The sequence below is a fragment of the Oncorhynchus tshawytscha genome, linkage group LG08, assembly GCF_018296145.1.
Source record: "Oncorhynchus tshawytscha isolate Ot180627B linkage group LG08, Otsh_v2.0, whole genome shotgun sequence".
In the NCBI taxonomy this organism is placed as follows: domain Eukaryota; kingdom Metazoa; phylum Chordata; class Actinopteri; order Salmoniformes; family Salmonidae; genus Oncorhynchus; species Oncorhynchus tshawytscha.
Genome location: NC_056436.1, coordinates 23,802,158 through 23,827,879, shown reverse-complemented (window position 1 = coordinate 23,827,879; position 25,722 = coordinate 23,802,158). Strand labels below are relative to the sequence as shown.

The 25,722-nt window shown below is 40.8% G+C and overlaps 1 protein-coding gene across 2 annotated transcripts in view; it reads left to right on the top strand.

Moving 5' to 3' along the window:
• LOC112256774 (syntaxin-binding protein 6) overlaps window positions 1–25,722 on the top strand; it is a 119,313-nt gene that overhangs the window by 71,441 nt on the left and 22,150 nt on the right. For both annotated transcript variants that reach the window (XM_024430270.2, XM_024430271.2), the window contains exons 3-4: window positions 23,222–23,352; window positions 23,521–23,686. In XM_024430270.2, the coding sequence (XP_024286038.1) occupies window positions 23,222–23,352; window positions 23,521–23,686 (297 nt within the window). The remainder of the gene's footprint in view (window positions 1–23,221; window positions 23,353–23,520; window positions 23,687–25,722) is intronic.

Genomic DNA, 25,722 nt, shown 5'->3' with positions numbered 1-25,722 from the left:
TTTTACTCAATTGCGTTCTGACTGCTCCTTCCACACAAGTGTGCTGAGTAAGTAAGTAAGCTCCCGTTAGTCCTACAGAAAAAAATGCCTCTAAAAATGTATCTAACTAATGGGACACACAAGCTACATTCTTTGCCAAATGATGACAGTTTTATAAATAATTCAAAATTGAAGTAGGAAAATATGTGTTCCAACAACGAGCTGCAGTTTTGGAATAATTGCGTATTTGTGTATAAAATATGTTGTTGCCGTTATTCATCATCATGCAGTGTTCAATGTGGAATTGTTCATCCATTTAGAAAATTCCAAAGAACAGGCAGAATAAACTAAATTGAATGTCTGTATACTGAAAAGAAGACGTTTGGTTTGTAACCCTGAACTGGTCAAATTGAGCCCTGTTTCAAATGATCACTCTTTCAAAGTGACTGTTCCAGGCACTTTTTACATTTGGAAAAATATTCTGTTATATTTTATTCTGTTATATTACGTGTTTGTTTGTTTGTTACTATACAATAGGTGTGTCTTGACTGTGATAAGGGCTCGGTAAATAAGTGTCTTGTCTGCTAAATTGACAAAGCAATGCTGTTGCACAGCCATAGACTTGTACAAACAAGCACCACTGAGGTTACTGCATTTTTGAAGATTGCGTTCCACGATATAATATAACCAGTTGATAATAGTTTCAATAAATTCATCTTTAATGACATTAGCTTTTTTATTTACTATATATTTATATGGGGAAATACAGCTATTAAGATTTGTTATCTGTAATGATTGTTATAAATTAGGCATTGTTGCTGATCTGTTGGCATATACAGGAGATAAATGCACACATTTCACCCCCACTCAAGTACTTGAGTAAAAAAAAGTGAAATGCCCATCACTACTCTCAAGTAGAGAGATAATGTGGCTTCGCCCCACTCCCTCTGACTCTCCCTCTGAATCTCCCTCTGACTCTCCCTCTGAATCTCCCTCTCTTCTATGTAACCGGTTACAACTCTGAAACCCGTCTCCTATTCTATGTAACAATACCATGCAGAATAGTGTTCTTTATCATTGACCTGATCTGTCGACCCTAAGAAAAAAAACAGAACAGTCTCGCTGAGCAGCCCCCTCTTTTATTTTTCAGTCTCACTGATTCCCCTCTGCAGATGAGAACTATCGTTGATAGGGGAGTAAGAATATGGCTCTTTAGCTTTTGAAAAGCAGCAGTCCAATTGTTCTCTTGGTCTTCTCAAACTCATATTGCACATGAGAGGAGGCCGTCTGAAGTGCAAAGCCGGACTTCCTCAGGGTCACAATAAGCTATAGTGGAATGAAACTGCCCACTTGAATCATTATTTTAATCACCCTACCCCTCCAGCTAAGTACAATACAGCTAAGCGCTTATCTTCCCAAGTCTTGGCCCACCTGACTTAAAGCACATTTACGACTGAGAGGGACATTTCCCCTGACCTTACAATGATTCCTGTCAGACAAGGAACATTAAGCCTCAATGCAATCTGGCTTGTCGTGGAAATGGCTTTTTATTGTTTTGTTTTTTTTGTGGGGGGGGGATATTATATACATGACAATTTAATAGAGTTAATCTGTTTACTTTCTTTGCTTTGCCTTTTATCTTTTCTCCTTGATTTGGGCTGCCTTTAATTTTATTTTTATTTATCCGTTATTTTACCAAGTAAGTTGACTGAGAACACGTTCTCATTTACAGCAACGACCTGGGGAAAGGTTACAGGGGAGAGGAGGGGGATGAATGAGCCAATCGTAAACTGGCTGCCCTTCATTACACACACCTGTCACCATCATTACGTGCGTAAGCACGCACAGGACTCACCTGGACTCCTTCACTTAATCTCTTCTCTCTCTCAACAACTTTGCTCGGCCAAACGTCCCTCATTGCATCGGTTCTACATCTTCAGGCGTTTTTCAGGCTGTTCTCAGCTCGTCACTCACAACCCTCATCAGCCCTAGCTAACTCCTCAGATGTGTCTTTGTCTGTTGGGAACAGCATACTGACTCCCACCACCTTCATCTCTCATTAACCAGTGATCAGCAACATCTCACTGCGACTATTACAACCTGTCAACGGGACCTTCTTGTTTTCTTAACACATCCTACATTCTGGGGCGGCAGGTAGCCTAGTGGTTAGAGCGTTGGACTAGTAACCGAATCCCTGAGCTGACAAGGTAAAAAATCTGTTGTTCTGCCCCTGAACAAGGCAGCTAACCCACTGTTCCTAGGCCGTCATAAGAATGTGTTCTTAACTGACTTGCCTAGTTACATAAAGGTGAAAAAAATAAAAAATTGTACCACCTCTACTTAGCAGCTCTCCCATTGGTTTTACATGGTAGACACACATGATTCTCCAAGCCCTTTAAATCGCTTTAATGTGCCGCCCGTGGCAGAGTGTTTTAATTGGAACGGATTACAGAAGTGACAGGAGGCAAGAGGAGCTGTATTTAAACAGCTCATTTATGGTGTAAAACATTCAGTATCACATGGAGGAAGAGGCTAGAAATGACCTTCAGAACATGGAAGAGTAATAGGCTGGCCTAGTTTAAAGTTGATTGCAATAATTTGCCAATGTGATATGCTTAGAACACCCATTGATGGGTGTTGATGAGGGAAAAAATTGATACGGTTACATGTTGGATATGATTTTTTACGATATCGTATCATTTAGGCAATTATTAGTTTTGCGCTATTTGTCTGAACCTTTACCAAAACTCCAGTATTTTTACCTTCACAATGTATTTTTAAATAGGGAGCCAATTTGATATCAGCACTTTTATTTACATGACTGATCAAAACTCGTTTTCTCATGGCTCTTTCTTGTCCCTCTGCAGCAGACATATGGTCAGCATATGTTGAACATGGAATCTCAATAAAATCCCAGTATTGAATCGCAATACTGTCACGCCTGCTCCCGCTCTCTCTCTCTGGCACTCGGGGGTGCCAGGCTGCCCTTCATTACGCACACCTGTCACCATCATTACGTGCGTAAGCGCTCACTGGACTCACCTGGACTCCTTCACTTAGTTGATTGCCTTCCCTGTTTCTGTCTGCTCCCCCATTTGTTCCTGGTGTCCACATTAATGTCGTTATGTGTTCATGTCTAAAAGCTCTCCGGTCCTGTTTCATGTCCGTTGGTAATTAAATGTTCACTCCCTGTACCTGCTTCTTGTCTACCAGCGTCGATCCTTAAAAATCCATATAGAAACGTGAGAATCACAATACATATCGTATCGGCACCTAAGTATTATGATAATAATGTATTGTGAGGTCCCTGGCAATTCCTTGAGCTAATTGATAAGGTAGAAAACAGCATGCTATCATAATCCAAAAGTCTCTATGATCATTTTTAATGTCAAGTCTCTTGTGTAGTGTTCTGTCAAATCTCAAAAATGAAGGCCACAAGCTGTGCCCTTGACTCCATCCCCACAACCCTACTGAAATCATGTTCCTCCACTCTCGGCCCTTTTATAATGGAATCACAGGAGGAGACGGGTAGCTGGGTCCAGGGGTAGGTACAAGGTCATACACAGGGGGTCCAAAAGGGAAATAGTACAGGCAGGGGAAAGTCTAGTAACGTAGTCCGGGAGATCAGGCAATAGGTAGATAACAGGAAAGGCTAAAGTACAGGCAGGGAATAGGCAAAAGGTGTCGTTAGTTTTTGCATGCCTCACTATCATACATGGGAGGAGTAAATCACAGGAAAAACAGAGCTCTGAAAGACGTGTGTCACAAAACAAACAATACCTCACAGCGAAGGGGTGCAAAGAACTGTGTGATAATGAAATACAGGTGTGCGAACAGGTGATTTAGAATTCAGGTGATTAGGATCTGGAGAGTGAGCTGCATTCAGGGGATCTATGTGTTTGAGAGTGTGAACTAGAAATTGGTCTGGAAAGTGAGCTGCGTTCAGGGGATCCACGTGTTTGAGGGTGTGAGTTGGAAGCAGATGTCACATTGTGTCAAAAGTTAAAGGGAAAAGTTTTGGCTAAACAACTACAGTAACATTTGACACCCAATGGCCTCTAAGACTTTCCAGTCTGGTTTCAGGCCTAACCACAGAACAGAAACGGCTCTCGTCAAAGTGGTAAACAACCTATTTTCAGCTGACGCCTTCCTTCTTGACCTCAGTGCCGCCTTCAACACGGTTGACCACAGCATCATCCTGGGTCGATTGAATGAACACATATAGTACCAGTCAAAGATGTGGACACCTACTCATTCCAGGGTTTTTATTTATTTTTTACTGTTTTCTACGTTGAATAATAGTGAAGACGTCAAAACTATGAAATAACACATATAGAATCATGTAGTAACCAAAAAAGTGTTAAACAAATCTAAATATATTTTATATTTATGATTCTTCAAAGTAGCCAGTCTTTGCCTTGATGACAGCTTTGCACACTCTTGGCATTCTCTCTACCAGCTTCATCAGGAATGCTTTTCCAACAGTCTTGAAGGAGATCCCACACATTCTGAGCACTTGTTGACTGCATTCCTTCCCTTTGCGGTCCAACTCATCCCAAACCATCTCAATTGAGTTGAGGAAGGGTGAGTGTGGAGGCCAGGTCATCTGATGCAGCACTCCATCACTCTCCTTCTAGTTCATCTCATACCTTTTCAACCAAACAGGATATGTTGCCATGGGAAATGCCATGTCAGAACCCATCACAATCACCTATGGTGTCCCTAAAGGCTCTGTCTTAGGCCCCATCCTGGTCTCCTAATCAGGAAATGCACCATTCAATTCCACCGCTACGCTGGCGAAACACAGATCTTCATAAAAACATCCCTGGACTCCCTTTCTTCCATAATACCCTCACCATCTTTCTGGATGACTTTAAGGCCTGGATGTCAAACAGCCTACTACAACTCAACAATACTAAAACAGGAGTAATCCTCCCCATCACATCAAAATCACTCCCATCACCAGCCCTACTCTTGGCGGCCACTCCGTCCCATTTTCCTCCTCCATGGAGTGTTACTGGACCCCTCCCTCAGTTTCTCCAACCACATCAAATTTATCTGCAAAAAATAATAATTTCACCTGAGAAACATCACCTGTTCTGTTCTCTGCAAACCTGATCAGGAAAAGCTGGTCAACTTTCTCGGCCCCTCCCAACTCAATTACTGCATTGCCCTCCTTGGTGTCCTGCCCTCAAAAAGCATCCACAGGCTGCAGCTCCTCACAGGAACCCAGAGATCTGCTGACATCACCCCCATTCTTGTCTCTCCATTGGCTACCCTTCCAATTCAGAATCAACTTCAAAATCCTCCTGTTCGTCTTTAAAAACTGCCAATGCCTCTGGTTCCCAATACCTCAGTGAACTCCTCAGCCCCAAACAGCCTTCGCGTTCACTCGGATCATATGATCTAAGACTTCTTGCAGTTCCAAAAACACGTCTAAAAACAGTAAGTGACTGAACATTCTGTCTGAGCATCCCCCCCAACCTCCACATGCCCCAGACCACTGCCTTTTTAAATCTGAGCTGAAAATACTTCTTTAAACTGGCTTTCACTTAATGTCTTCTATGTTGAGGTGTTTTTAGTTGGTCTTATGTTAGTTTCAAGTTCTATTGTCTTGTCCTTGTCACCTTTTTATTATTTTGTGTATCTTGGATAGTACTAGACTGCTAGCTATCTTTTAATTTGTCGGCTAATGTTTTTAGCCCTTTTATTAAAGCATTTTTTAATAGTAATGCTTGCTTTCATTTTAAAGAACCTTTTGATTTACATCTGTAAATGAAAGCACTCTACAAATGGAATGTATTATTACATTATTACATCTCACAGTTCTAGTAAACATGCTTGGACAATCTGTCTTGTAGTGGTGTTGTCATTGTAATGATCATTAGGGTTACCCCATGCGTACGCTACACACTCAGAGCCATTAGCATCGAGGCATAATTGATGTAGTGCTTGAGGGTAATGGGACGTTACATTCAAAATACATTCAAATATGCTTCTACACCTGCATTGCTTGCTGTTTGGGGTTTTAGGCTGGGTTTCTGTACAGCACTTTGAGATATCAGCTGATGTAAGAAGGGCTATATAAATTGATTTGATTTGAAATATATCTAGACAAAAATAGTCTAAAAACACCTGAAACTGACTGTAAAGAAAATAGTATGTCCCTATTTTCTTAACCATCTATCAAACTTACTTGAATAACATGTTCTCCTTTTTCTCTCTAATCTCCTGTTTTAAAAGGGTTTAATATCTTCCTTATCCACCCAGACAGTTGGAGCTGTTCAAATATTGAAAAATATCATTATTTAATCTCTCTTTACAAACTCACAGGCCTATCTTGTTTTGTGTTGTGTTGTGCCCTGCTTTTAAACAACAAAGGGAACATCACGGTCAGAGATGAAAAGGGCATTTTGGTCAGCTTCTGTCAGTTCTTCTCCATTTTTACAGATCAGATGGTTCTGTTTATCTCCACAGCTAAGACCCTTTCATATTGTGAAAATACTATCTGAATATATCATTATAGGGGGATTAAAAATAGATAACATCCATGAAAAACCCTGTCTGGGATTTATCCCGGTCATTGAAATATACAGTGCCTTCAGAAAGTATATCCCCTTGACTTTTTCCACATTTTGTTGTGTTACTGCTTGAATTCAAAATGGATTAAATCTTTTTTGTCTCTCTCACCCATCTACACATGATACCCCATAATGACAAATTGAAAATATGTTTTTAGATATTTTTGCTAATTTATTGAAAATTTACATAAGTATTTACACTTCTGAGTGAATATTTTGTAGAACCACCTTTAGCAGTGATTATAGCTGTGAGGCTTTTTGGGTATAAGTCTCTAAGAGCTTTCCACACCTGGATTGTGCAACATTTGCCTATTTATTATTATCTATATTATTCAAGCTCTGTCAAATTGGTTGTTAATCATTAGTAGATAACCATTTGCAAGTCTTGCCGTAGATTTAAGTCAAAATTGTAACTTGGACACTCAGGAAAATTCACAAACTTTATTTAGGTTATTGTCCTGCTGAAAAGGGAATTCTCCCAGTGTCTGGTGGAAAACAGACTGAACCTGTACTTTTTTTATCCTGAAAAAGGCCTTACCATTTACAGGCATACCCATAACATGATGCAGCCACCTCTTGGCTTGAAAATAGGGAGAGTGGTACTCAGTAATGTTTGGGGAAAATACAATACAAGACACTATGTATTCAGGACAAAAAGTGAATTGCAGTATTACTTTAGTGCCTTCTTGCAAACAAGATGTGTTGGAAATGCTGTTGGCTGCTATTCTGGTTCAGTTCCATAGGTGGCACTTTGCTCTTTTCAAGGGATGGGTCCCAATCTATTAAAGGACCTAGGATCCATGTGTACAGGGGTGGTCTGCCAGTCACTGGGACAATAACCCAACTTGGGATGAGGGGATGTTTTAGCAGGTATTTACTCAGTTGCATCTACAGTATGCTTATTAACAGTGAAAATATCATGTGTATTCGGAAAGTATTTAGACCCTTTGACTTTTTCCACATTTTGTTATGTCACAGCCTTATTCTAAAATGGATAAAATAAAAAAAAATCCCTCGTCAATCTACACACAATACTCCATAATGACAAAGCAAAAATAGGTTGTTAGAAATGTGTGAAAATGTATTAAAAATAAATAACTGATATCACATTTATGTAAGTATTCGGACCATTTACTATTTTGTTGAGTTTTTGCCCATTCTTCCCTGCAGATCCTCTCAAGCTCTGTCAGGTTGGATGGGAATGTCGTTAGACAGGTATTTTCAGATCTCTACAGAGACGTTCGATCAAACACAGCACTTGTTACCTACCTCTTCCTTCACTCTGCGGTCCAACTCATCCCAAACCACCTCAATTGGGTTGAGGTCGGGTGATTGTGGAGCCCAGGTCATCTGATGCAGCCCTCCATCACTCTCCTTCTTGGTAAAGTAGTCCTTGATCAAATCAAATGTTATTTGTCACATACACGTGTTTAGCAGATGTTATTGCGGGTGTAGCAAAATGCTTGTGCCTCCAGTTTCCGATAGTGCAGCAATATCTAACAAGGAATATCTAATAATTCCACAAATACCTAATACACATAAATCTAAGTGAAGGAATGGAATTAAGAATATATAAATATATGGACGAGGATGTTAGAGCGGCATAGACTGAGATATAGTAGAGAATACAGTATATACATATGAGATGAGTAATTCAAGATATGTAAACATTAAAGTGACATTATTTAAAGTGGGCTGCAGCCTCTCTGTGCTACTGATGGCTGTTTAACAGTCTGATGGCCTTGAGATAGAAGTTGATTTTCAGTCTCTCGGTCCCAGCTTTGATGCACCTGTACTGACCTCGCCTTCTGGATGATAGCAGGGGGAAAAGGCAGTGGCTTGGGTGGTTGTTATCCTTGATGATCTTTTTGGCCTGTAGTGGTGTAGGTATCATGAAGGGCAGGTAGTTTGCCCCCGGTTATGTGTTGTGCAGACCCCACCACCCTCTGAAGAGCCCTGTGGTTGTGGGCGGTGCAGTTGCCGTACCAGGCGGTGATACAGTGTGACTGGATGCTCTCAATTGTGCATCTATAAACATTTGTGAGGGTTTTAGTTGATAAGACAAATTTCTTCTGAGGTCGAGAGGCACTATTGCGCCTTCTTCACCACACTGTCTGTGTGGGTGGACCATTTCAATTTGTCGGTGATCTGTATGCTGAGGAACTTAAAACTTTCTACCTTCTCAACTGGTGTCCCGTTGATGTGGATCAGGGGGTGCTCCCTCTGCTGTTTCCTGAAGTCCATAATCATCTCCTTTGTTTTGTTGACGTTGAGTGTGAGGTTATTTTCCTGACACCATACTCCCAGAGCCCTCACTTCCTCCCTGTAGGCTGTCTCATTGTTGTTAGTAATCAAGCCTACTACTGTTGTCGTATGCAAACTTGATGATTGAGTTGGAGGCGTGCATGGCCAAGTAGTCATGGGTGAACAGGGAGTACAAGAGGGGGCTGAGCACGCACCATTGTGGTGCCCCAGTGTTGAGGATCTGCAAAGTGGAGGTGTTGTTTCCTATTTTCACCACCTGGAGGCGGCCCGTCAGCAAGTCCAGGACCCAATTACACAGGATAGGGTTCAGACCCAGGGCCTCGAGCTTAATGATGAGCTTGGAAGGTACTATAGTGTTGAATGCTGAGCTATAGTCAATGAACAGCATTCTTACATAGGTATTCTTCTTGTCCAGATGAGAGGGCAGTGTGACGGGGATTGCATTGTCTGTGGACCTTTTTGGGCGGTAAGCAAATTGGAGTGGGTCTAGGGTGACAATTAAGGTGGACCTGATATGATCCTTGTCTCGCAAAGCACTTCATGATGACAAAAGCGAGTGCTACAGGGCAATAGTACTTTTGTTCAGTTACCTTTGCCGCCTTCGGTACAGGAACACTGGTGGCCATCTTGAATCATGTGGGGACAACGGACTGGGATAGGGAGAGATTGAATATGTCCGTGTAAACACCAGCCAGCTGGTCTGCGCATGCTCTGTGGATGCGACTAGGGATGCCATCTGGGCCGGCAGCCCTGCGAGGATTAACACGTCAAAATGGCTTACTCACGTCGGCCATGGAGAAGGAGAGCCCACAGTCCTTGGTAGGTGGCCGCGTTGGTGGCACTGTGTTATCCTCAAAGCGGTGTCGTGTCTTTGGCATCATTAAACTGAAGATTAATCTTTATGAAATGACTCTCTGTAATTATTATTACGTGATTAAACTGATTAATCATGTAACTGTAATTAACTAGGAAGTCAGGGCACCAAGGAAAATATTCAGATTACAAAGTTATAATTTTCCTAATATGACTTTTCAGATATTGTCATATCTGATCAATAGTCTTCTGATTAATGAATTCTTCTTTACCTCACGTTAGTCTCATTCCAAACGTTGTAAATTGTTGGTTATCTGCACGAACCCAGTCTTCACTATGAGTCATCCATACATCAATTGTCTTAAATCATTGATGTACTAAGTAATTCACAGAAATGCATAAACAAACAGTAGATAGTTACAAGGAAATGATAACGGAGTTTCCTTATTGGGATAAACCGGCATCGCGGCTTGGTGGACAAAAGGGAAGTGGGGGTCGACTGAGAAGACAACACACCGTTGACCTACTCTGCGTCTCACAAAGACAGCTGGTACCAAAAATCTCAAAATTGGACTCATCAAACCAAAGGAGAGATTTCCACTGGTCTAATGTCCATTGCTCGTGTTTCTTGGCCCAAGCAAGTCTCTTCGTCTTATTGGTGTCCTTTAGTAGTGGTTTCTTTGCAGTTATTCAACCATGAAGGCCTGATTCACACAGTCTCCTCTGAAAAGTTGATGTTGAGATGTGTCTGTTACTTGAACTCTTTGACGCATTTATTTGGCCTGCAATTTCTGAGCCTGGTAAGGCTCTAATGAACTTATCCTCTGCAGCAGAGGTAACTCTGGGTCTTCCTTTCCTGTGGCGGTCCTCATGAGAGCCTGTTTCATCATAGCGCTTGGTGTCACTACACAACTGATTGGCTCAAACGCATTAAGAAGGAAAGAAATTCCACATATGAACTTTTAACAAGGCACACCTGTTAATTAAAATGCATTCCAGGTGACTACCTCAAAAAGCTGGTTGAGAGAATGCCAAGTGTGTGCAAAGCTTTCTGCCTTGTGTTATTTCATAGTTTTGATGTCTTCACTATTACATTATTCTACAAGGTAGAAAATTGTAAAAAAAAATAAGAAAAACCCTTGAATGAGTGAGTTTTTCCAAAACTTTGACTGGCACTGTATATTGATGCTTTAATATACTGACCAAGTGAGATATATGTGGTGGAGACTCAATCAAGCTAGTCATCTTGACTTCTTTCACTTAAAAAGTGTTGATAGGGGACAGAATGCCGTCGGACCATCAAATTATTGGCATACACATTAATCTTACAGAATTTCCATGTGGGCCAGTATATTGTAAATTGAATCAAAGCCTAATGGATGACAACTTGTTTTTAACCAAGAAAGAATGATTTATTATTCACTCTTCCTACATAATATAGGTACAGCAGATCCCCTTATTGTATGGGACACTTTCAAATTTGCGTTTAGAGGACATGCAATTCAATACTCATCTTTTAAAGAAAAACAATTTAGGTCCAAATAGTTGTTATTAACAAAGCAAATAGAGGAACTAACAGTACAGATAGATAGCAATACAAACTGGACCATGGAGGCACAGAATAAGTTAAAGGAAAAAACAAATGAACTGGAGGAAGTTATTCAAGAAAGAGCAAGTGTAATATATTATTTTATATATATATATATATATATATATATATATATATATATATATATATATATATATATATATATATATATATATATAAATGCTACCAAAATGATATACAGAAACTTCTTACAGAGATGAGGCAGTCCATTTTTAAAACATCATGTTAAACACATTATTGTACACCGAGTAAGTCCATGCAACATATTATGTGACTTGTTAAGCAAATGTTTACTCCTGAACATATTTAGGCTTGACAAAACAATGGGGTTATTGACTCAAGACATTTCACCTTTCCGTTTTTGGTTAATTTGTAAACATTTCTAAAAACAAAAATGCAATTTTACATTATGTGGTATTGTGTGTAGGCCAAAAAAACCTCAAATGAATTCATTTCAAATTCAGGCTGTAACAACAATGTGGAAAAAAAATCAAGGTGTGAATACTTTCTCAAGGCCCTGTAGAATTGGAAGGATGTGAATTCTCACAGGACAGGAGTTGCATGTATTCAAACTTTGTGGACATAAGCTTACAGAATGTGCGCAATAACCACTATAATATTGTCTTTGGTATTAACTGTTGAAGAGAAAGCACATGATTCCTCTCTGATGACAGACAGACACTTCTGTATTGTTTCTTCCACATGATGTGTAAATGAACGATGTCCTCTGCATCTGCTGGTTGTCTGATTTTCTGAGTTTCACATAGCAAAGTTGCTCTGCATTCCCCAGTCGTTATGTACCATGGTGTGGCCCCTCGTGCCATGGCATGGCCTCCATCCTGTACTATCACGGGCCACACAGCAGGTCCTTGTCCCTGAGCTGATGCATTGACTGCGGAGGGGATTGTTGTGGGCTGTCTTCAGGGCTAGCCTAATGTGTGTTACAGTGACAGGCTCTGTTGGAGTATAACAACGTGTTCCAGATTAGCCGGAGCGGGGCAAGGTTTTAAATAGACCAGTAATGATACAGTAGGCCCAGACAGAGAGCGGTTTTAGATGGGCTGTTCCAGCATTATAATAACAAGTTAGAGCATGGTGAAGACAGCTCCACTTCCCTGACTCAGAACCCAGCCAGTTCGATTGTTCGTTTACCCCTGTTTGTACATGGATTCAAGGGCAGCAAGAGAGCTTTTTGAGTCTTCAAAACATTAACCTACTTTTAAGCTGTGTTTGGACATATAGCTTTATGTAAATAATTTGACCACACTCACCACAGTGTTTCTGAATGTTCACTTTTTAATTCTGTTAACAAGCCTTCAAGAACCTGGGTTGGTGCCAAGTGAGCAAACTCTCTGCAGAATTTAGCTTAACATGCAATTCAAATCCAAAGATGGCCTCCTGGGTATTTTGACATTTGTATATAGTGAACCCTGCTCTACATGAATGCCCTGGGGGTTAAGTTGCAACCCCCCCTCCTAACATTATTACATGCCATCGGAGACCTTGGCTCCATTGTCAAAGTAAACAAAACATTGTGATAAAACAAATGTCTCTGTTGTTATCATGATTATGTTCTCATTCACTTGAGACTCTAGAGTGTTCCACCAGATAATTCATAGTTGAGATAAGGGTTTTTACAAACAATCATGAAACTCAGAGTTAATTGAACAGCACATAAATCATGAATCTATGTCAATGGCAGACTTTCAGTCATTTTCAGTGAGAAACCTTCCAAATACCATTCGACCATCATGGAGACACAGCCAAAGGTATTCCATGTGTAAGGCCAAATGTCAAACCAAAGTCAATGTGAGAGGAAGCACCAAGTAGGAGTTCCTATTCTCACATGCTCTTGCTAATGACACGATCTAATTCCCTCCAGTGGGTCAGGGGCTTATTGTTCTTAGCTGTGTACAGTCCTGTGGCCAGAAGGAAACTCATCTACCATACGCAGACAGGGGACACGAGAGGGACATTTCCCAGACTTAGCTTACTCTTAAGGAAAATATTGTTGTGGTTGCTGAGATGGCAACAGGAGTGACGTTACTAATGCTAGCGAAAACATACATTGCCAAGATGCACAAATAATAATGTGAGAAGTGTGCAGGTTTGAGGTTTTCAATACCCCTTCGCTACAATTCCCATTGTATGATAGCTAGGAAAACATTCCATTGGAACAACATTTGAATTTAAATTAACAGAGCCTTAGAAAACTAATATGATCCATGGTAATCAACAGTGGGCCAATCCAAATTGTTAGTTTATGGATGCGTAATGAGAGTTCTGATCCAGCCAATGACAATGAAGGTTTGTTGAATGTGATGGACCACCCACAAGTGTGGCCAAGACTGATAATATTCTCCGTTGCATAACATTAGAGTCCTTATGTTAACAACCTACATCATGAAGGACTTCCTACAGTATCTCACCTCAGTAATTTGGTCTAAAGTAAAAGAGAAAATTGACTTAAAGGAGTCCACATCGAGATGCAAAAAAAACTCTGAATGGTACAGGGCAGTTTCGATTACACATTACTGCCCACGGGACTGAGTTGGACCCAATATTTTCTCATTACATGCACACGCCACTGTAGGAGGTTCTGAAACAGCATGATTAACCCTCATGCTTGGATCAGCTTCAGAACTCAAAATCACTCCACATTTGCATGAACACACTTCAGTAGCTCTGAATTTGTTAACCCTCTTTCCATAAAGCACAAAGGTAGAGGAGGAAAATAAAGTGCTTGTCAGGCTTGGAAGATGAAAGGGATTTTTGATATGCACTGTTTGACTCTTTCTCTCGCACACTTTCTTTCTCCTACTCTATACAATGCATTTCAAAAGCTTTCGCCGGACCAGGTGGGTGAGACCCTCTTGAGAAATCAGACCCTTCAGTCCCCCAGTCAGATCTGTTTTCCAGGGTGCCACTTTGGAAAGAGAGAGAGGGTTACCATGGTAATCCAATATGCATGGTACCAAAACAACACCTGATTTCGCTGGAGGGTTGCTGTCTGTTGCTGCTTCATTTAGGGACAAGCAAGCTGAAGTCATTTACAGATGAAAAGGCTTGCAGGTTGGATCAAACAACACTGCATCATCTGTCAATGTGCCCTTGAGCAAGGCGTTGACCCTGGTTGCTTCTGTGTGTCGCTCTGGGTGGGAGGCTGTTAGATGACTAATGTGATGTAGTTGTTGAGAGGCTTCACTGCAAGTATATTATGTTTTTTAAATGTAAATTTAAAAAAAAAAATTAACACTTTGTCCTCTACATCCCTCCAGATCGCATCCTAATGGTGAAACTGTATTAATGGTCAAAGTAGTGAGGAGAAAGCAGGAGAACTGTACATGGTCGTCACACTTGGCTGAAGGGCTGACTGGGTTTGCAGTAGTGGAGAGATGTTCTCAAATGTGTATGCACAGAGAAGAGCTGTGGCAGTCATTTTCTCTTCCTCACCTGACTGCATGTGTTGCCGTAGAAATATAATGAATTATTTCTCTGTATGCTGCTGCTGCAGGTAGGCGGCATTGCTTAGACAACCTAAGACTCTTTGCAGCAAGGAGAAACAAAGTTAAATTAAATTACAGCAGAAGTGGACTCAACTGCACAAATGCCCGGCCGCCCCATCTTCAGTCAGCTGTTCGTTCCACAATATGCACTTTACATACAAAAGTGGACACCCCTTGAAATTAGTGGATTTCGCTATTTCAGCCACATCCATTGCTGACAGGTGTATAAAATTGAGCGACAGCCATGCAATCTCTGTAGATAAACATTGGCAGTAGAATTGCCTTACTGAAGAGCTCAGTGACTTTCAATGTGGCACTGTCGTAGGATGCCACCTTTCTAACAAGTCACTTTGTGAAATATCTGCCCTGATAGTGCTGCCCCGGTCAACTGTAAGTGCTGTTATTGTGAAGTGGAAACATCTAGGAGCAACAACGGCTAAGCTTGAAGTGGTAGGCCACACAAGCTCACAGAAGGGGACCGCCCAGTGATGTATTGCGTAAAAAATCGTCTGTCCTCGGTTGCAACACTCACTACTGAGTTCCAAACCGCCTCTGAAAGCAACGTCAGCACAATAACTGTTCGTTGGAAGCTTTCTGAAATGGGTTTCCATGGCCGAGCAGATGCATACAATCCAGAGATAACCATGCGCAAAGCCAAGCGTCGGCTGGAGTGGTGTAAAGCTCGCCACCATTGGACTCTTGAGCACTGGAAATGCGTTCTCTGGAGTGATGAATCACGCTTCACCATCTGGCAGTCCAACAGACAAATCTGGGTTTGGCAGATTCCAGGAGAACACTACCTGCCCCAATGAATAGTGGCAACTATAAAGTTTGGTGGAGGAGAAATAATTGGCTGGGGGTGCTTTTCATGGTTTGGGCTAGGCTCCTTAGTTCCAGGGAAGGGAAATTGTAACGCTACAGCATACAATGACATCCCAGACAATTCTGTGCTTCCAACTTTGTGGCAACAGTTTGGAGAAGGCTCTTTCCTCTTTCAGCATGACAATGCCCTTGTGCACAGAGCGAGGTCCATACAGAAATGTTTTGTTGAGATCGGACGAACTTAACTGGCCAGCACAGAGACCTGACCTCAACCCCATTGAACACCTTTGGGATGAATTTGATTGACCTAATCGCCCTACATCATTGCCCAACTTCACTAATGCTTTTGTGACTGAATGGAGTAAAGTCCCCTCAGCAATGTTCCAACATCTAGTGGAATGCCTTCTCAGAAGAGTGGAGGCTGTTATAGCAGCAAAGGGGGGACCAACTCAATATTAATGAACCCATTATTTTGGAATGAGATGTTTGATGAGCAGATGTCCACATACCTTTGGCCATGTAGTGTAAGTCTGCCATTTCAGCTGAACTCCAGTACCTTGTCTTTTAGAGCGCTTACTTTACTTTCAGCTCCATTTATTTATTCCTCTTCATTTCTGTGTACAATTTGGGATTGTCCTCTGATCAGCAAGCAGCCCACACTTTTAATTTGGTTTGACGGCATCAGTGCCAAAGAGTCAGGGGGTGGGGGAATAGGGGAGGAAGATATATTATGGTCTCAGCAGAGACTAGTCTGGTGTCTCTTCTATTAGTGATGGGGAAAAATGTATAGTTACATATGACGTTATTTTGGGACAATATTATATCGATATTTGACAACCAAGTATCTTTTTTTGCTACAGTTTTTTTTTCTACAGCGCTAGTCTGCTGTACCTGCGCCAAAACTCTGGTATTTTTAATCCTATAGCTTGTTCTGCATCTTTTAAAATAATGAGCCAACATGTTTTCAACACTTTATTTTCCCTGACTGACAAAACTAGTTTTCCTCATGTTCTCTCATCTCTCTGCAGCAGACTTACAGTATAGTGAGCAACATGTTTGAAACATCAGCAGATTGTGATAAAATCACAGTATTTGAATTGCAATATATATTGAATCGTGAGAATCACAATAAATTCTGTATCGGCACTTAAGTATAGTCATATTATCGTATCGTCAGGTCCTTAAGAATCATATCTTATCGGCAGGTCCTTAAGTATCATCATATCTTATCGGCAGGTCCTTAAGTATCATCATATCTTATCGTCAGATCCTTAAGTATCATCATATCTTATCGTTAGGTCCTTAGCAATTCCCAGCCCAACTTTCTATGATTTTAGTCTTTTCTATGAGACTCTCCACCTCACCTCCCCACTTACCAGGTTACGCAGTAGAACCACTTAGCTCTTTAATACATTTTGGGAGAATTGCTTTGCTGTCGGTACAGTATGACTGTTGGATGAGCGAACTGGATGAAGAGTATCTTCGCTGGTACTGTATAATGATGACCTCTCCTTGTACCCTCTGACCTTTCTGAATTGGCTCATCACTTCTCTTTTATTATCAGTGATTGTTTTCAGATATCTTTTGATGTGGAGAAGTTGAATTGACCCCTGTGTAATCCATGATATAGGATTGGATTTCTTCATGGCTGGTTGACTATTTCTCACTCTGCTCTATATACAGTGCATTCGGGAAGTATTCAGACCCCTTGACTTTTTCTATATTTTGTTACGTTACAGCCTTATTCTAAAATATATATATATTTTTAGATTCCCTCATTACTCTACACACAATACCCCATAATAACAAAGATGAAACAGTTTTTGCACATTTTATACCCTATTTCCCCAATTTCGATCGTGTCTCAATGCTGCACCTCCCCAATGGGCTCGGGAGGTGAAGATCGAGTCATGCGTCCTCAGAAACATGAGGGGCAGCTCTTGGGGAACTGTGGGGGGAGATCTTGGAGGGCTGGTGGCCTGGTGGTTGGAAGCTTGGGCCGGTGGCTGATAGGTCGCTGGTTTGGGTCCCTGTTTTTGACCTTGTGGGAGATCTGTAGATTTGGTTGCTTCTGTGTAGATGTTGAGCAGCTTCATTGCAAGTAGATTTTATGTTTTAATATTCAATAATAATGAAGAAAAAGAAGAAGAAAAAAAATATATATAAATAGAACTCCAAGCGGGCTGTCATGTGCCTTTTACTGAGGAGTGGCTTCCGTCTGGCCACTCTACCATAAAGGCCTGATAGGTGGAGTGCTGCAGAGATGGTTGTCCTTCTGGAAGATTCAGAGTGACAATGGGTTCTTGTTCACCTCCCTGACCAAGGCCCCTCTCTCCCGATTGGTCAGTTTAGCTGGGCGGCCAGCTCTATGAAGAGTCTTGGTGGTTCCAAACCATTTAAGAATGATGGAGCCCCTGTGTTCTTGGGGATTTTCAGTGATGCAGAAATGTTTTGGTACCCTTCCCCAGATCTGTGCCTCGATACAATCCTGTCCCGGACCTCTACGGACAATTCCTTCAACCTCATGGCTTGGTTTTTGCTCAGACATACACTGTCAACTCTGGAACTTATGTAGACAGAAGTGCCTTTCCAATTCCTGTCCAATCAGTTGAATTTACTACAGGTAGACATCAACGCTGTTGTAGTAACATTTCAAGGATGATCAATAGAAACAGAACAGAGGGTCTGAATACTTATGTAAATATGGTATTCCTGTTTTTATTTTTATTTATTTATCCATTTGCAAACATTTCTAAAAACCTTGTCGCTTTGTCATTATGGGATATTTTGTGTATTTTGATGGGAGAAAAAGTTATTTAATCCATTTTAGTAAAAAGGCTGTAATGTAACAAAATTGACAAAGTCAAGAGGTCTGAATTCTTTCCGAATGCATTGTTAGTAGGCGTTGCTAGTCAAGAAGAACCATTTTTAAGAGAAGTTTCACTTTGTAGAAGCATACTGTTGCTGGGTGAACAGGCAGTGCTTCCAGTGCTCACTGGAAATCTTGTAATATCAAAATGAACAGAGTATGTCTAACCAGAAGCATCACAGAGATCTGGTAGAAAAAGGACTCTTCATGTCCACCCCAGTCCCTGACTGTCTGTCACAAACTGAGACCAAAGGCCACTATTTTCACTATCATGTACAATATATCCAAACATCTCCCTTCACCAGAGAGATACTATCACAACAAACAGGATGATGCAAAGAAAATACAAGGATCTAGCCCTACCTGTGTTATTGAAAAGATATTGTGAAAAACAAGAGGGCTTGGTCCGACTTTAGACGATTCCACGAAAAGGCCGCAAAGACCTGTCAGTAACCGATAGCTACCTATCCAGATGGTACTATGGAAACGAAACTCAGAACAGCGGAGTGACCTAAACAGGGCCTAATTATCCAGGATGACACAACGACAGATGGGGAGAGTGGAAACAGGGGCCTGGTGCTTTGGCTTGCAAAAACAACAAAGGAGCATGTTGGCCCTTCCGTAAGATATCTGGCCGCTTGGATCCAGCTATGCACGCATGCAGTGGTCCGGACACATGACGGAACTCTGAGCAGGATGATCTGTAAACACAGGGCTTTGATCCCTGGAAAGACTCACATCTGGAATGTAGGGGGGTGAGGGGAATAGCCCAGAACATTGTGGTTGTGTCCCAGGGCAGGATATGGATACGGGATAGTTGGCCCCGTCCCATACCATGAGTGAATTCCTCTTTGGCTCAACCACATCTGAGTTGATTTATACTTTCCCTCTTTCTCTATATAGTCCTTTAAGAGAAGATTATCTACCACAAGGTTTTAGTCATTTTTGATATCCACTTTAATTTAGTCGACATCGGACTGGAAGCAATATATCACGTTATCAAGAAAAATTATTTAGCTTTTTTTTGTGCAAATTTCATCTGGCGTAGTGTAAAAGGTGTCAATCTATTTTATTTATTTTATTTAACCAGGAAGGGCTCATTGAGATTTAAAATATATTTTCAAAGAGCGTCCTGGCCAAGATGACAGCAGGCGACAGTGATCAGACAGAGCCCACCAAGTCATTACAAAAATGACAGACAAACAACATGAAAAACTACAAGTAATCTAGTAAAAACCATAGAATTCACAAGAGTGTAACCAAATCAAAAACAGCTACTTAAAAACATTGACAGGTCAGGGAATCAGACTCAAGATCATGCATCAGTGATTTAAAAATACCAATCGGGACAAGTTCTTCCAGTTTAAAAATATTTTGTAAGGCGTTCCAAGACGATGGCGCAGAGTACATAAAAGCCCTTTTACCAAATTCAGTTCGGACATTTGGAACGGTTAGCAGGATAAAGTCCAGTGAACGAAGAGAGTACCCACCACATTTCTGAACAATAAAAATTCTCAAATAAAAAGGTAGTATGCCCCAAATGGCTTTGTAAATAAAAGTATACCAACCTGGTATACAAAGTGCAGTGGTGGGTAAGGGATTTGCAGTTTAAAATAAATCTCAAAGTGCCATGATAAAGGGTGTCAATTGATCTCAAACACTGAGCGGAAGCATTCATATATAAAATATCCCCATAGTCTAGTAAAGGCATAAATGTAGCTGATACTAGCATCCTTCTGGCTTCAAAAGAAAAACAGGCCGTATTCCTAAAATAAAATCCTAATTTCAGCTTCAATTTTTTTGTAAGTTGTTGAATATGCAATTTAAAAGAGAGGCCGTCATCAATTAAAATTCCAAGATATTTATGAGGTTACAACCTCAATCTCCTTGCCCTGACAGGTAGTAATAGGTGAAAGGTTCAGAGGTCTATTTCTTGCTTTAGGAAACACCATTAGTTTAGTTTTGTCAGTATTGAGGATAAGCTTCAATTGACACAAGGTATGTTGAACAGTATAAAAAGCTGTTTGCAAGTTCTGGAAAGGTTTCTAAGAGACGAGGCACAACAGTAAATTACAGTATCATCAGCATAAAAATTTAAGTTGCGCATTTTGTACATTTTTGTCTAGATCATTTATATAAATAGTGAATAAGAGAGGACCAAGTACAGAGCCTTGGGGCACACCATTAAAGACAGACAATTTAACAGACATAAGCCCATCAAATTGAGTGCACTGAGTTCTATTAGACAGATAGTTAGCAAACCATGCAACTGCATGATCTGAAATACCTACACTCGACAATCTTTGCCTTAGTATAAGGCTGTATCAAAAGCCTCAGAGAGATCAATAAAAAGTGAGACACAGTGCTGTTTTTTGTCAAGGGCTTCAGTGATATCATTTATAACCTTCATGGCTGCTGTAATTGTGCTATGCTTCTTCCTGAAGCCCGATTGGTACATTGATAAAATAGAGTTAGTAAATAAAAACTCTTTTAGCTGTTCACTCACAAGGGTTTAAAGTATTTTCACCAGGTGTGACAGCTTTGAGATTGGCCTAAAATTATTTGAAAGAGTTGGATCTCCCCCTTTTACATTCCAGGGTTAGATTGAACAGATATGTAAGTGGTTCAGCTATGAAATCAGCTGCCAGATTTAAAAAGCAGGGATCCAAAAGATCAGGACCTGCAGGCTTTCTCTGATCTAAGGATTTCAGGGCTTTATGTACCACCTGCACTGAGAATGGCAAAAAGCTAAAAGTTTGACCAGCTCTCACTGGTTCACCCACACAGGGTTGTACAGAGACAGAGGACACTGAATCAAACAGCCTACCAGATGATACAATGTGCTCATTGAAACAATTCAGCATTTCAGTTTTGTCATATACAGCAACAGAGTCCTTCAAAACACATGACGGTAATTAATTAACATTACTGTTACCAGACATAGACTTAATAGCCTTCCAAAACTTTCTATGGTCATTCAGGTTATCAGTGGTAACAGACATAAAATATTCAGACTTGGCCTTCCTGAGAAGAAAAGAACACTTGTTTCGTAACTGCCTATAAATAAGCCAATCAGCAACAGAACATGATTTCTTTGCTTTAGCCCAGGCTAGATTACGGTCGTGAATAATACAAACAGCTCAGAAGAAAACCATGGATTATCCCGCCCTTTAACCCTGAACCTGCGGAATGGGGCATGTTTGTTTACTATTTGGGAAAAACCATCATGAAAGAATTTCCAGGCAGTTTCCACATCAGGGATAAGCTCAATCTGCTCCAGTCAAAATAAAACAAATCATGAAAGAAATCCTGCTCATTAAAACACTTCAACTTTCTCTTACGAATAAAGCGTGGGTTTGTCTTAGGAACCTTAGTATTTCTAACAGCAACAACAGCACAATGGTCACTTAAATCATTACAAAAAAACTCCAACCGCAGAATATTTATGTGGAACATTGGTCAATATCAAATCAATCAGGGTAGATTTATCTGGGCATTTAAGATTTGGGTGAGTGGGTGAGTTAATCATCTGGGTAAGATTCATAGAATTACAAAACATTTTTAAAACATCAGACACCGGCTTTAACCAACACCAGTTGAGATCACCAATCAAGATCATTTCACTGTAAAGAAGTTTAGATATAAGGTTCGTCAAAGAAGAAAATGAATCACAGAGAGCAGAGGGGGGTCTATAACAGCCAATCACAGTTATAGAGAGACCCTTTGAAACCTCAATATTCAAAGCAAGAAATTCCAACTGTTTACAAATAGTTTCAGACTTTGCCAAACTTACATGGAATTTAGATTTTTACATATATAGCCACACCCCCACCTTCTTAACCCGATCAGTGCGATAAACATTGTAACCACTTATACAAATATCCTTATCAAAAACGGACTTGCTGAGCCAGGTTTCAGAAAACATCATTACATCAGCATCAGTTGATTTAGCCCAAATCCTAACCCCACCAATTTTTTGACAACAAGCTGCATACATGTAAATGAAAATACCAAAACCAGATCTTGATTTAAAATCCGAGGGGGTTTGGAGACATTGCATATCAGGGCCAGGGTTAGGTTGCACATTACCTGATATCAACAATAGAAGGATAACTAGGCACCTCTGTTTAATAACCTTGCATGGCTTCTCTTTTTTAAGAGACCTTCTGCAAGTGAATTCTACAAGTTTCCAGAGTTTCCAGACAATACAAAACAGTAATTTAAAACCATTAGACTTCGGTAGTGACACACATTCGTACTGTTCACATCATGCCACAAATACATCGGTACTCGGATGAGTGGATGCAGACGCTGACAAGACCAATTAAGTCAGCTTTTTATTTACACTGCAGCTTATCATACTGTCAGACACTGTGTGGTTGGGTTAAAAAATATAGCCCCCATTGGAAGTAAATTAAAGATAAGAGGACATATTTTGACTGGGTAACCTATGATAATGTCCAAGGCCCGGCCACAAGAATGCCCAGTCCACATTAGGCAGGGCTTTCTCTCAGGAAAGAAAGTGCTTGTTGTTTTATTCTATTACTTTTCCTGATAAGCATATGCTGTTTTTGGCACAAGCAGCCAATGGCTATTGTTAATGAACTATAGTCTGTATTCCTGAACACAGCTGCTATGGAGTAAACTTGTCACTCAATATGTCCAAAACGGCACCTTTTTTAGGAACATTTGGCATCTAACTTTAGTCCATCAACAGCCTACTTTCTCCATTACATATGACTTTTATCCTAAATATGACATTATTTTCTATCCACAGTGACGAATAAGAAGCCGTCCCATGTGTCCATCACCAAGGTGAAGCAGTTCCAGGGCTCCTTGTCCTTCAGTAAGAGGTCAATGTGGACCATCGACCAGCTGAGACAGGTCAACGGCTGTGACCCCAACCGAGTGAGTTTACAGTACACTGAACTTCTATCTCCAGGGATTCATTTTTCCTGACCACATGACCTGACTGTTTCAGCAGGACAAATTCCAAATCACCCCCTAGAGACTGGTTCATGCGTGCAGTCTTTTTCTATCTCTCTTTGTTTCTATAATTCCGTCTCGTTTTCCAAGGACTGTCCGGAGTTTGACTTGGCATTCGACAATGCCTTTGACCAGTGGGTGGCTGGTTCGGCCGGCGAGAAGTGCACCTTTATCCAGATCCTCCACCACACCTGCCAGCGCTACAGCTCTCAGAGCAAGCCAGAGTTTGTCAACTGTCAGCCCAAACTGCTGGGAGGTAAGAGACACAGTGACAAGACACTCCATCTCTCTCTCGTGCTCTCTCTGGCTTTTGCTGTCTGTATGAAAGTGTCAGAGCTAGTGTTCTCACTCAAAGGTTTTGTGGACTGGTTTTTTGACTTCTAAAAGGGAAAACTTGCATTTTAAGGCATTCTACTGGCAAGTACTTCATTCTGTATGTAGAGAATGTTCAGTTCTGATTTATATAACGACACTGAGTAATTATTCCCATTGGCTTTGCAGAATATTCATTTTGAGGATCATTTATCCTGAGAAGATGGAAAAGCCAGTCCACTGAGAACTAACCTTTTGTCCCAAGAAATAAAAACACACTCCCACATCCTCTAATTACTAAACATAAACACAAGCTTATTACAAAAACATACTTCACATTCCTAAGTTAACGCATTCAATTCCCTTATGATTTGGAAACCTACACAAGTCATATGTAGTCATTTCCGGGGTGTAGCATGTTAGAGTTACAGGCAGAAGGTACTGGTTGAGGTGGAACATTTCCTCTGTGTTCCAAGGATTTGTGTAAGACCCTGCTCCTCTTCTTAATCAGCTATTGATCTGTTTAACCTCTAGCCTCATCTTTCAACAACACTGAGGCTCTTTTATTATTCATGGTGGTATTAATGGTAACACATCCTGATCCTCAGAACCCATGGCCTCTAGCTCTGTGGCCTCTAGCTCTGTGGCCTCTAGCTCTGTGGCCTCTGCCCAATGATCTCTTGCTCTGTGGTCTCTCCCCAGTGGTCTCTAGCCCCATGGTCTCTCCCCAGTGGTCTCTAGCTCCATGGTGTCTCCCCAGTGGTCTCTAGCTCCATTGACTCTACCCAAACTGTGCTAATATATCCTCCAAACACCAGCTTCGAGGGCATTATCACTTTTATACTTCGGGTTACCAACATACTCAAATAATGATTGACATATTTTCATTAAAAATGTTAATTTGATTAATTTATCCATACTATTTCATCCTTCCACAAGATATTGTCCTGAAACAAATCTAGGGTTGCTAGCCAAGCTGGCTGGTCGTTCGTTCTACTGATTCGGTTGCCAGAGACCCAGTCATTCTTCTAAATGTTCCATTGCCATACTGCCTGGCAACATTCTTATCTCTTTCTTGCTAGCTAGCAAATGACCGCTAACCTACAGTCATGTAAAACGATGCAGAAATAATAACAACAGTAATGGCATTTGTTTAAGCTGTTTTCCATTGACATTTATTTGTATTCATCCATAACAATGAGCTAATGAGGCACGATTTTGCCTAGCATAGAAAATGTACTCTCTCATTAGGACACTGTTGTTCAGAGGAGCTAGCCAACAACACAGCTAACACAAACACTTCAAACACTGAAGCTGTTAAGACTGCAAACTAGCTGCACTTTGTTTCGTTTTACATTTTTTCAATTGACATTTCTTTGTATATAGCCATAAAAATGATTCATGATTTTGACGGCTGAGAAAAACTGCCTGCCTCTCCCTCCTCCCGACCCCTACAAGTTCATTACTATGGGACAGTTGGAGATCGAATTTGAATATTGAAATAATGTTGCAAATGTCAGAGAGACAGATACAAATCTGCACTGTTGAGAACTAAATGTTAGTCTAAAAGAAATGTGAGATAATGTCTAGATGCTTTTTATAGTGGAGATCAAGTTTATAACTTCCCTGCCTGGGCTGATGAGACAGTGGATTGCGCAGTTAGATGGAACAGAGTAAATAGGCATTTTAACATCATAGATTTAGCCGGTGGTAACTTGTGGAATAGACACCGACTGGATTGCGCTTTTAACCAATCAGCATTCAGGATTAGACCCACCCGTTGTATAAAATGAATATATACACTGAGTATACGAAACATTGTGATGCTCGTTCCATAACATAGACGTAGGAGGGGAACCCAGGAGAATGCTATGATCCCTTATTGTTATATACACTTGAGTGTCAGTGTAGATAAAGGGGAGGAGACGGGATAAACGATTTTTAAGTCTTGAGACATGGATGGTGTAGGTGTGCCATTCC